Source organism: Biomphalaria glabrata, chromosome 2 (assembly GCF_947242115.1).
Source record: "Biomphalaria glabrata chromosome 2, xgBioGlab47.1, whole genome shotgun sequence".
NCBI classification, from domain to species: Eukaryota; Metazoa; Mollusca; class Gastropoda; family Planorbidae; genus Biomphalaria; species Biomphalaria glabrata.
The window spans coordinates 24,902,704-24,915,789 of NC_074712.1; the positions used below are offsets into that span (position 1 = coordinate 24,902,704).

General features: G+C 35.8%; 1 protein-coding gene across 3 annotated transcripts in view; it reads right to left on the reverse strand.

Moving 5' to 3' along the window:
- Positions 1-13,086, reverse strand: part of LOC106055819 (lysosomal alpha-mannosidase-like) — a 90,224-nt gene that overhangs the window by 68,787 nt on the left and 8,351 nt on the right. For 2 of the 3 annotated variants that reach the window (XM_056019722.1, XM_056019723.1), the window contains 4 exons: positions 11,386-11,535; positions 8,070-8,263; positions 4,443-4,551; positions 1,803-1,906 (listed from right to left, as the gene is read on the reverse strand). In XM_056019722.1, coding sequence (XP_055875697.1) covers positions 1,803-1,906; positions 4,443-4,551; positions 8,070-8,263; positions 11,386-11,535 — 557 coding nt within the window. The remainder of the gene's footprint in view (positions 1-1,802; positions 1,907-4,442; positions 4,552-8,069; positions 8,264-11,385; positions 11,536-13,086) is intronic. The other variant, XM_056019724.1, reaches the window with a different exon arrangement.

The following is a 13,086-nucleotide window of genomic DNA, read 5'->3' on the forward strand; positions in this document are numbered from 1 at the left end:
GCTTCACACTGGTCTCGTCTGCCTTAAGGATTTTGACAGATTTGCTATTCTTCAATTGCTTGATTGCACTGTGGATAACTTCCTTAGTGGGTGAACTGCATTTGGTAGGCAGGCTTCTTTCAACTGGGTATCTCTGGTAGTTTGCAGGAGTAGGTATGTTCAGTAGCTTCAGAAATCGCTCAATTCACCTCTCTGACCTTTTTTATCTGCTATTGCTTCTACACTTTTGTCCTTTACTGGTTTCTCTGGTTTGTCAAATTTTCCTGATATTTTATTGATGATAAGAGTACAAATCCTTAGTGCTGCTGAGGGCTGCTGATATTGCTTTGGTTGTCAGTGGTTTCTATGTAGTTCTGCTTGCATGTTCTGATATTAGATTTGATATTTCTATTTTTTTTGTGCTTTTGCTTTTTTGTTTTACTGTTGTTCATGACAGATTTCTTCTTTCCTCAATCTTTTGAAGTATTTCTGCTGAAATCTGCTCCTTGTGGGTGTACAACTTGGGACACTTGTTGAGGTCACTTTTCCACATCTGTTGCATTGTCTCCTCTAGCATTCTAGCTCTTCTTGGACCTGAACTTATTTAACATGATGATCTTGTTCTTCCTGTTTCATGCAGTTGTCTGGAACCTTTTTGAGTCTTCTACAGCTTCAGTTTCAGATGGGCAATGAAAAGATGATGGTCTGAAACAACATCTGCTCCTCATTCATGGAATACGTCCTGAAGAAAGCGTTGGGAACATCTTCATGATAAAAACATCAATTTGTTTTTTTCAACAGAGTCTGGTATCATACTCTTAATGTACAATTTAGAAATGTTAAATTGAAATAATAATTATAAATAGATATAGAAATGTTTTCTTTGTAAACAAAAATAAAAGTTAACAGGGAGTTCTTAGAACAAGTGAGTTATAATATATCTGGTGTAACAAGAAATAATTGTATATTTCAATTTTTTGTTTTTGATGTTAATATAAAATAATAAAAAACAAGAAAAATATAAAAGTTCTACTTACTAAATATGTAAAAGATCTAGACTAACAATGATAAATCTGCACGATTACAAATACTTTAACCAATTGTTTTTGTTTAGCGCAATTTCATGCTTTTAGCTTTCTCAATGTGGTATGATCCTATCAATTGTCTGAACAGTTGGAAAGGGGCAGGAGGAGAAAGAAGAAGTACCTAGTTGATTGCTTTTTAAACGCATTTGAAAAAAAAAAGTCAACTATCTGAATTTGAACTTGAGGGCTAAGGCCTCCTCAGGCCAATACACTAACCACTCTGCCAGCTAATCACATGTGAAAGTAGAAGATTTAAAAGTTATCTATTGTTAGCTTCAAACTTTAAAGTGGCAACCTATAAAAGGGACTCATTCAACTTACACCACCACATTAGTCAAGTACAATTTCTTTTCTTTACTCCAGATACCAAACAAAATAATTAATAACCAATAGTTAATAAAGTAATTGATTAATTTTTTGTATTGATTCTTGTATTGTCAAGTAAAAGAAATAATTGTATAAAATTTCAGCTTGATCCAAAATTGTATGTGGGAGAAATAACGTGTACACACTTTTACAAGACAGCCAGAGTGAGTTTTAAAAATGTCTGAATGTTTGAAAGAAAACTAGGATTTTTAATCATAAAATGTACTTTTAAAATAATATTGTTTGTAGATATTGAAAAAAAACTTCACAATAAAAGTAAAATATTCCTACTGTTAAAAAGCATTTGTATTGCACTAGTAGTCCTCAGCTTGGACTAATAATTTCTCACCAAAAATCATGTTCTAATATTACCTGTATAAGAGGGTTAAAGTCAAGACAAGTGATATCAAAGCAGTAATTGCCAGGGGGGTTGTAACCATTTGGTAAAACACCTGTAAATATTTCTCCCTGAATGCCTGTAAACATATCCAGAATATAGACATAAAGACTGCATGGAATAGTCACCAACAGAAAGGTAGCCTCAGAAATTTAATCCAGTGCTTTCTTTTTCATGCAATTAACAATATTTATAAACAACTTAAATATTAATAAGTTCTTTTTATTTCATTTTAAAATTTGTTTTACACACAAAAAGCTGAATGATACAAAAATGGTTTGAAACTTATGTTAAACCTTAATAAATTGTATTGTAAATTATTCTCTTATCAACTGTATCATGTTCCTTATTTCAATGTTAATATAAACTTCTAAATAATAAGGCATTATCTTCTAGTCAGAAGATTAAAGAGGAGTGTACTATTTCAGATGACTACGTATTGATTGTATTGTAAATTATTCTCTTATCAAGTGTATCATGTTCCTTATTTCAATGTTAATATAAACTTCTAAATAATAAGGCATTATCTTCTAGTCAGAAGATTAAAGAGGAGTGTACTATTTCAGATGACTACGCAACTCATTAGCAACCTACATATTTTCCAACATCTGATGCAGACAAAGTCATTGTCTGTAAGGGGTCTTTTTAAATTCTCTTTTCAATGTTTGCGCCTGTCTTTAGCAAGGATTTTTGTTAGTGTCTCACATGTGTGTCCTTTGACCTTTGTTACAGTTCTCCAGTTGTCTCTTTCAAAAAGTTATTTGGTGCCAGTTGTTTTCCTGTGTGGTGCCCAAATGGTCCAAATGACTAAGGAATAGGTGAAGGTGTTTTCCTCTATGTTTGTGAGGGCAACTAACATCTGAGTTAATCTTTACTGTATTTCAAAGTACCTCTTTTCCTGTCCTCCCTTAAGCTTTCCAAAAAAAGATGACCCATGGTATATAGTCTTCCTTCATTATGGATAGGTGTCTTACCCAGTATAGCTGTTGAACAGTAAGTGGCACTGTCCACAACAGAATACCATAGAACATAGCTATTACTGCCAGATTATATATATTATGAAGCACAGACATAATTGATGGACTTATAGAGCACCCAGGTCTCAAAGCCATAGACGTTGATTTTTGTTATGTAGAGAAGCCTATTCTCACAAAATCTCACCTGGAGGTGACAAAGTGCTGTTGGCATTGGCCAGACAGTTGTAGAAATTGTCTCTAGCTAGTTATATTTATCAATGGATAGTTTAGTTTTCTCCTTGTCATGTTGACATATAGCATGTTATAAAGTGAAAATCTAGCAATGCCACTACAAATACAATTTTAGCAAACAAGGCACATAACAAATCGCCTTGTTTAGTTTAGTGTAGTATAGTCACTTACCCTTAACGGGTAAAGCAGTGGCACAAAGCCATACATCATCAAATGCCTTCTCCAGAAGCTGTTTCTTCTCTGAAGAAACATGAGCAACTAGGGCATGTGGTACACTCAAATTTCTTAGTAATAAACCTAGGATTGTGAGGTTAGGAACTTGCTATTTCTAAGTAAGTTGGGAGACTTTTGGAAATGATTGTTGTTTTCTAAGGTTTAATAGAGTGATGAAGCAGCACCCTCAGAAGAAATTTGTTGACAGCAACTTGAAGCATCTGTAAGGGTGCAGTCATCCCTAGAGAGAAGCTCTGTTAAAAATCATTTCTTTAATTTTAGTAAAGGAGAGTAATCACCATAAGTTGAATACATTGCTGTCAATGCAGAATTTGATGTATACGCCATCATACAGACATCACCTCTTTTGATTCAACATTACTCTAAAGATATTTGCAGAGTCTTGGAGCAAGTACCTACCCCTTCTTACATCATTCTCTCTAAAAAAAAAAAAGAGCTGATTTGACCTTTAAATCATCATGCAGTTGCTTGTGAATTGAGAAAAATCTTGCAGGGAATCCAAACCGATATAGAATCCTCCACAAACCATGGCGACTTAGTGTCAAAAGCTTTGGTACAAGTCAAGCAAAATAGTACATTTGTTCCAGCATAAACTGAAAAGGTCTGTTATTATCCTTTTTGTGAGAGCAGCATCACCCAGATGATTGACTGCTGAAAGAGGATCATCATAAACCCTGTTATCCTCAGGGCCTCTTCCAGACCAATAAAGAGTATCTAGCTCAGCTTTCTGTCTACCAAACACACCTGCTAAAGTCAGCAATAGCCAGTTCAATGTCACACATGCAGATTTTCACTCTGAGCAGTCACTCCTGTCGCTGTTCTGCATTGCTGGGACATTTTTTTAGCAGTCTTTAAAGGCATCTTTTTTACTTATAGTAACTTGAAATATTAACTTAAGTAGGTTATGTGAAACACTGAAAGAGATTCTGCATCCCCTCAGTATTTTAAAAATACAAATTTCTTGAAAGAACTACTTGCTTTAAAAATGTATTTCATTGACACTGCATGTTTTGAAGCTGTCCCTTATTGCATTAAAAAAGCAGTAAACCCAAGTCAGACATTTTAGTCACTTGCATAAAAAAGGATAAAAATTTTTTTTTTAACTTTATATACTTAAGTAGCATTTATTTTTTAACAAATGTGAAACACCTTTCCATGCACTCAAATATTTACCTAAATTGTTAGGACTAGCTCTCCAAACAAACTCCATTGTTTTATCTTTCTGTCTTTTATCTTTATCTTGATAGTCCAAGCGACCAAAAAAGTAGCCATCAAAACCAAACTGTAAATAAATAAGTTTGAATCAGTACTACTCCTTAAAAAAAAATGTTAAAGAATAGTAATAAAGTTTTGTTAACTGGTTTAACTCTTCAGAGGTAAACGATGCAAAATGTAATAAGCATAGACTTTTGAAAAGTTTATTTCCTATAATAAGCCAGTGGTCTTCAACCTTTTTTGAACCACTGCTACATTTTACTACATTTTCTCTTAAGAAATCCATCAGTGCACCCCTCCCGGACAAATAGTAGTTTTAACGCAAATTAAAACAATATATCATTTATATATTGATTTTCATGCTGTCACTAATAGATGGTTAATGTTTAAACTACTATAAATAATTATGTAAAATAACTTGTAGAGATGAAAAAAAAAATTACTCTCATTGTCATGAGATTTTTTCAAGTCGTTTAATAGTTCCATTTTAAATTATTGAACATGACTATTTTTAGGTTTAATTTTAAATTAAATGTTCTATTTAGTATAGCTCCTATTGTTTTGAACTCACTAAAAATGAACTTAAGCTGTTAACATTCTTTTTACTGATGGCATCATTTTGGTAACTCAACTATTTTTTCATGCAACTCAAATTGAACATCAGTAACAGATGTTTAAAAAATGTCATCCATGTTGCAATTTTAATTTTATTACATCCTAGAAGCTTTTGGTGTCATTTCTTCATTGGGCATTGTTAAGTGCGAGTAGCATAAACATTGATGTCCCCAGGCAGTAATTCATTTGTCAAAAAACAAGTTTTCTTGAAACATTGAGAAATTTATTAATAATTTCATAAAATCATTGGGATCTTGATGCATCACTTCTTTTTCTTCTTCTTCTTCACTCTCATTTTATATGTTGGAGGTGAACCATGCAGTGGTTTCCAGATCAGACAGTTCTCCATATAGTTTTTCTTCTATTGGAGGGTTTAGGGGCCAGAGTCTTGTTTGGGCCTCTTGATATAGTATGCAGCTTTGAAGGACATGGTCAGCATTCTCTGGTGATGCTCCTCAAGGGCAGGTTTCGCTAGTCCCAACTTTTAGCTTCTGGAACATATGTTGTCTCATTCTGCTGTGTCCGGTTCTGAGTTGAAAAATTATGCGTTGGTCATGTCAAGATAGCTTATAATAGGCGTCCTTTTTCTTGTAATTGGGATGTTAGCTGGTCCAATTCTCATTGATTCTACACTCTTATTATTTTCATTATTTCTTCTGGGCAGAGAGGGATTTTCATTTCTTTGTTTGTTCTTCCATCTTTGGCCAGTATGTCTGCTTTTTCATTGCCTTCTAATTCGGTGTGTGCTGGAATCCATTGAAGAAGATTTTCCTTACTGTTGATGTTAAGGTTTACAAGAGCTTTATATAGTAGGTATCCGAGTTTTTCAGGCTTTGAAGGCCTGTTTTGGCATTGGTCAGTAAGACAATTTGGCTGTTTGGTGTACATGGGTAGAGTGGTAGCTGCTAGTTCAAGTGCTTGCCTTTCTGCTCTATGGTGTCTGAGAGACTTTTCCAGTCTTTCTCCATTGAGCCATTCAATTAGTATGCCAGCTCCTCCATTTTTGTTGGGTTTTTGAGAGGATCCATCTGTGTAAACTCTCACCCATTGATTGTTGGGGTAATGGGTTTTTATTTCCTTGAGCTCTGTTTAGTTGTGATCAGATTTTTTGTTATGCTTTTGATGCTCTATTATAAGAGGGAGGGAACTCTGGTCCCAGGGAGAAAAAGCATCATGCTGCTTTGTTGACTCAATAGTTATATTTCCTAATTGGTATTTCTTTTTAAGGTTCTTAGATTCCTGAACAAAATGAGTTTTTTTTAGCCAGTTTTGGGTGCCAGTCTTGTAGATTTTCGATTTGAGGATTCTATTTTGGTGAATTGGGACAGGTTTTTTTTCTCTTCTTTCATGCATCACTGTGGAAATTACTTCTAGTCGGAATGATCAATTTTTTTAACATCATGAAACTTTTTTTTTTTTGCAATAAGCTCTGCAACTTTGTAAGAGGCCACTAAACCATCTTCTGCTTTGCTTTTTTTTTTCTGTTTTTTTAAATATTGTTTGAATAGTCAATCTTTTTAATTGCTCATGATGATTCTTAAAGTAGGCTACTCTAAGACTTTGTCCTTTTTGCCAGGAAGATTGATGTTCCTGAAGCCGACTTGGTTTCATAGGTTTATTTGAAAATGTTTTAATTAAAAGTAGACACTTTGGCAAATGTTTATCTTGCGGTGATTTAATAAAACCCATGGTAAGATAAGTAACTGCATACTGGCAGGATTTTCTTTAGGCCAAAATTGTCATTGTTAAATAAATCATACAGGTCAATGGCTGTCAAGGGACGGTACTGCTAGTACAAGCAAATATGACCCATATTATGGTCATGTAATTGTAAGCCTTCACGAACAAGAGATAGTTTAGTCCAGGACAACAAGGACGGTGCGATACAATGCAAGTCCTCGAAAATAGCTGTACTAGTCCAGAAGTAGACAGAGAGATTAGTAGTAGGCAGTTCTGTTAAGTTCAAGAAGTTAGTGTACCCCATTGTGATGTATTAGCTGTTGATGTAGTTGATTAAACTGCCACATTGTTATTTAGAACTCTTGTTGTCAAGTTCTCGTGTTAGATGTGTTGTGTTGAGCAATGTTTACTGAAGGCCTGGAACAGAAGATCGTAACAATATATTAACATAATAAGGCTTGTCTTTGTGTCCAAAGATTATGAGGAATGCAATATTTCTCATGGCTAAGCAGCCCCAGCAGTAACCTACATATTTTGCCATAATTAGTGCAGGCATAACCATTGTCCGCCAGTGGTTGATTTAGATTTTCTTTTCACCATCAACGTCTATCCTTCGCAGTGGATTTTATTTGGTCTCAAATGTGTATCCCACTGCCTTTGTAAGTGACCTCCAGCTGTCTCATTCTGAAGTCACCAGCAACCAGGTGCTCTCTTCTATGTCAGTCAAAGCAAGTTGGCACCTATGCTGATCTTTAAAGCGTTCCATGGAGCACCTCTGTTACGTCAACCACCTTTCAGCTCACAAAAAAAGACTGCTTTTGGCATACGTTTGTCCCCCATTTGGGATAGCATAACTGTCAGACCATAAGAATTCCCTCTATACTGTCCATACTGGTGTTTGCAGAGGACATTGCTGTTTGTAGTGTGGTCTCATCACCATATGTCCATGATGGAGTGCAAGCATCTTTGGTGAAAGTGTTCAAGTAGTCTTAATTGATGTTTGTATAATACCCATATCCCAGATCCATTTAGAAGGGTTGAGAGAACCGCTGTTTGATAGACACTGATTTTTTAAGCCAGGCTGAGCGATTAGTTTCGCCAAACTCTTGCCTGAAGGCATCCAAAAGCACAGAAGCCAATTATCACTTTAAAAATACTTTGAGCAGGCTGGAGACAATACAGTATATCTTAAGGCATATATTTTAATGTTTTTTAATAAAATTTTAAGAGTTTTATTTTTATAATTTCAATTTCCAGTATTCAATGAAAGAAAAGGATTCATTGTCAAACCTGAGCAAATAAAGATGCTTGTTCTCTAGAATGTCCAAATGGATCAATTTGCCAACCAATTTTAGGTCGAGCACAGTCTCCAAAATTATTTCTTAAATATTCAAACCCAAGTTTATGTTGATCAATCATTGCTGTATAATGAGGGGTAGCTTCATCATTCATACACCAGCCTCCCAAAATAAATTCAAGTCGTCCTGTGCAAAAAATCAAAATAAATTTACAAGATTACAAGGATAGTTTGTGCAGGAAATGAAAAGTCAGAATTGGCCCCCAAAATGGTCCATTCATGGAGGTAAAAAGGTAGGTTTCAATATTTTCAGTATGAATATCAGAAGCTATGAACTACAAACTATCAACAACCAAAGCCATATCACCATCAATACAAAAGAAGAGATGTGTACATAAAAAAAAAATTGCCAATATTATTGTAAATATCAGTTTGACTGATGACATGATACCACAGAGTACAGATATTGATTTATTAATGTTGTTATTATTACATTGTTAAAACTCATATGTAGGTAATGAAGATGTCGATCAATGTAAGCCTGGCCTAAATTAATTTATTGAATGATAATCTAATTGATGGTTTTGAAAAGAGCCAATCTATCATTCAAGGCCTAAAGGAAGGAACTTTTCCCTTTGCTCTTAAGTGAAAACAAATGTGGCATATTGAACTTGTGACAGGTGGGGAAATGTGATGTGTGTTTGGCGCGTTTTATGTCTAGGGGATGATTATTTTTAAAGCTATCACACACCAACCTATCAGCATATGAATCGGGAGCAGACACGCAACGAGACAAAGCAATGAAAGATAGATACAAAAGTTAAAAATGAAGAATATTTATTTACATAAATATACATATAAGAATAAAAAGGGGGAGGGTTTGCTTCTATCTCTAAATAATACTAGCTTTAATCATCACTCTTGCATTTAATAAGAGAGTATGTCACTTTGTCCTCTGACTTAGCTGGTTGTCCTGTTGATGTCGCAGCTGGCTGTGTCCTGGCTTGAGGTTCTGCAGCTGGAGGTGGCGCTCTAGCGGATAGAGGGACGCCGGTGATATAGTCCTTGTGGAGTCTCAATCCCCAAAATCTAATATCTGTAGTGGGCACAGTAGGGCGGGTGGCTGGCTACCGTGGGCACACGTGTACAGCGGGCAGAGCGGATCTGCCTGGGCAGCGTAGCGAACAGGATATGTCCAGTGAGTTGCAGAGGGTTGGCGTAGCTATGACGTCTCGCACAGATCTGAATCTATAGGGACGTCGCACCTACTAGCTCGGCAGGTGGGCTGTCGAATAGGCGGGCAATGCCGATAGCGTCAAGCAATAGAGTTGAGTGGATCTGAATAGCACTAAGCACAAATGCAGGTAAATAGATCGTTGATCCAATGAATAAATAGGCAGGTCAGTGAGCTAGTGCAGTGCTGAATAGCACTAAGCACAAAGATAGTAGGTGATTCTTGATATCAAACAAATAGCCAGACACCTGAGGGAGGCTGCGGATAAATAAAGACAAGTTAGGACATGTCTCTTATGCATCTTATCGATGCCCTCGACTGAGGTGCATTCGTCAGATTGGTGAAATGGCTTTAGAGCACAATATGGAGATGATGACAAATGGTATGGGGGAAAAATAGATGGCTGATAGTAGCAATATAAAATGTACATAAAAGGGAAAGTAATAATATAAAATGTACATAGAAGGGGAAATAATAATCTCAAATAAACAACACAGGTGGATAGAGAAAGAAAAGGGGGAGGGGGGGGTTGAATTGGGCGGTGGTCAGCGATCCTGACGGTATGTTTACATATGACCGTCGATCGAGAACAATGGAGCGCGCTTGAATGGAGAGGGTGTCCGTTCAAGCGGTGCAACTCTCGTTACAGTGAAATGGCCACAGGGGAGATAATTCAATACAGGGGAGATAACTCATATCTCCTTTCTAAGCGCAGTATTAGTGCGATAGTGAAATTATCAAGGCTGTCAACCAAGATAAAGGAAATAAAATAAGGTGTACAAATATATACATAGTTGCATCAACTATCAATTGAGCAACGTAGCATTAATAGATTAATGCAATACATAAATAAATACATAGGACATGTTTATGTTTTCTACTTACGCCAGTGAGAAATACACAATGCACTAATTAAATATAAATGAACTAGGCAAAATACACATGATAAAATCCAATGGAAATATACACAGAGTAATTAAGATGGAACTTGTGATTAAGTTCGGCTTACCACCAGGTATTCCTCTAGGAGGGAGAATAAATGATATAGTCCAGACTCGATTGACAGCGATAGAGGAGTGAAAGGGTCTGGCTTGATTTGGATCTACTTTTTATAGGCCTGGAAAATGCGGGCGGAAACCGGAAATGTCCTAGGCTTAGAATCATCTTACACGTGGGTGAACTAGACTTGAGATGGGAGTCGCACATTGGGAAGATCAATGGGCGTGTTTGTCCTCGCGGTCTCCTAGATCAAAGAGAGACGTGGGAAAAAGGGGGGGGGGAAGATTGGTTTGCATTCCAACCAAGGTGGTGTCAACCGCGACCGTACTTCAGACATCCGGAGGGTAAGACAAAAGAGATTGTGTGTTTACCTTTCTCCGATCAAGGGCAGATAAATGAAAGGAAGCGCCTTAGCTATCTCCAATGTGGTCAACTAAGTCTAGCCTGGAGAGGAAAAGGTGGGGCGGGTGGAGAATTCAGGGGTAGGATGGGGAAATAATTAAAATAAAATAAATAAATAATGAAAAATAATAATTAATGCTGTGATAAATTTGAGTGACTCTGACAGCAAGTTTTTGACTTGTCACAGAACTACACTTATATAATATGAAACACTGCTTATTGATTGTTATTTTAAATTTTATTAATGTGTATACATACTAAATTTATTCTTTCTCTTTAAAACATTTTTTAGGTTGTGTAACAGAAAACAATCAAATGATAAAAAAATAATTTATAACATTATTTTAGTAATACAAAATGTTTTTAAAATATTTAAATATTTTAGTAATATTTTTTTACTATTAATAGTGAACAGTTATAAAAATGGTGTATTTTTATGAAAAAACTGCCTGCATTGTTAATTTTAAAAATTAAAGTTTTGCTTTTAGAAAAGAAAAATTAGCTGTTGCATCAGAACTTTGAAGATCTAAAATATCATGATATCAGATACTCAATATCTTTTCTAGTTTCTACAATCTTAACAGGACAGACTGACCACACAAGACTAATAGTGGCAATTCCACTTTTGGGAGCCACTAAAAATAGAATTCTCAAAACAAATAAAAAAATTTTACCTTCATTAACTAATTTTTGAACTAAATGCCTAGTAGCATCATTCTGTTCATTAAACCATCTTGAAAAAAAAGCAATTTCTACATAAATGAAACGCTTGTTAGGATCTGCTGCTAATTCTGGAATTACACCATCAAGGATGAATTGTACCTCTGAAAAAAAAAAAAGAACTTATAGAAAAGAAAACAAAAACTAAAAATATTTAGATTTGAAAAATGATTCTACTCGGACACAACAAAATGATGCTTCCAACATGATATCTCAATAGAACAAAGAAAATATCTTTGACCTTGGACAAACAAATGGATGTTTATTATGGAGTGTGTGTGGCTGTTACTACTGGCTGAATAGATTAATGTACCCATGAGTTAGACCATAGCAGTTGAGGTTTATAAATAGGGATGAATAGCTGATGAAATGGATTAAAGTCAAAGTTGTGCAAGCTGAAGTCCTAGCTTTAGAGGCAGACGTGATTTTAGTAGGTTGAAATGGGGTTTTGTTTTAACTCTTACTCTGCATAATTATAGTCCATGTTCCAATGGAATTATTCATTTTGCTCATTTGTGTTTCACTACCCTGTTATGATTAAACTTCAATAACTTTTTTGTATGTAATGAGGAAATGTTATATTAGATATATAATTATAGAAGAACACATGTTCTTTTTATGTAACACAAATTAAAATTTATAAAACCAAAAATTAATTTAATTTAATGGGGTCAAATCAATCTTGGTATAGTCAGTTAGGAGAGAAAGAGTTAATTGTTAAACATATTATATTTACATTTGTGTTTCAACTTACATCTAAAGAAGTTGAAAGTTGTATTTATAATATCAATAAAGGTTGAGTTCATTTTTGTTTAAGAAGTTTGTTCAAGTTTGATACAGATTCCAAATTAATAAATACTACAATCATTTCATTGGACTAGCTGTCTAGATCTACAACCAAACAACTGTACATTAACAATTCTGCTTTGCATGCTTTAATTCAGCAGTAAGCAGTGTGATAAAAAAAAATGTGGCCATGACTAGGGTGTGCATCTGTCTGTTTTTAGTGTTAAGGGCCTTTGTCAACTCAGGGCTCCAAAGTAACGTAACACTTTAATAGTTGAATAAATAACAGCCAATACTGTACAATTGGCAACACGTACACTGTACAAATATCTCTCCAATAACACTGTTCCGCCGTATCAATTCTTGCACTGGCCTCTCCGTCTCGTTCCAGGCTTGCACTGGGTTCAACAGTTCAGGACTGACTTCACACACTAGGCTCGTTGTGTCGGACTCGATCACAGACCAAGATCAAGACGCCAGTCGTATCAACTGTACTTGACAGTACTCCCCACTGAACCGTCGTAATGCTCCGTACAGAACCACACCGTTGAACTGTGCTGTAGTGAACCTTCTGTCGTGAACCCCTTTTCTGAACCGTCTTGACTGCGACACCTCCGCTCTTATATAGGGTCCCTACTGGCCATCTCGAACCGGACAGAATGCCGCTCGACGTTTCTAGGTGGTCAGATAACTACAACTCTTGTGACGCTCCTGAGCTCTGTTCATGACGTCAATCCTTCCCGAACCGTCATGTTGACACTCATCTCGGCTGACCGTCGTAACTCGTCACGGTTGACCGCTCGTCTAGCGCTGGCCTGGGGCGATTTGCGTCCGCTGACTACACTCACACCATACCCCTATCTGTGCCA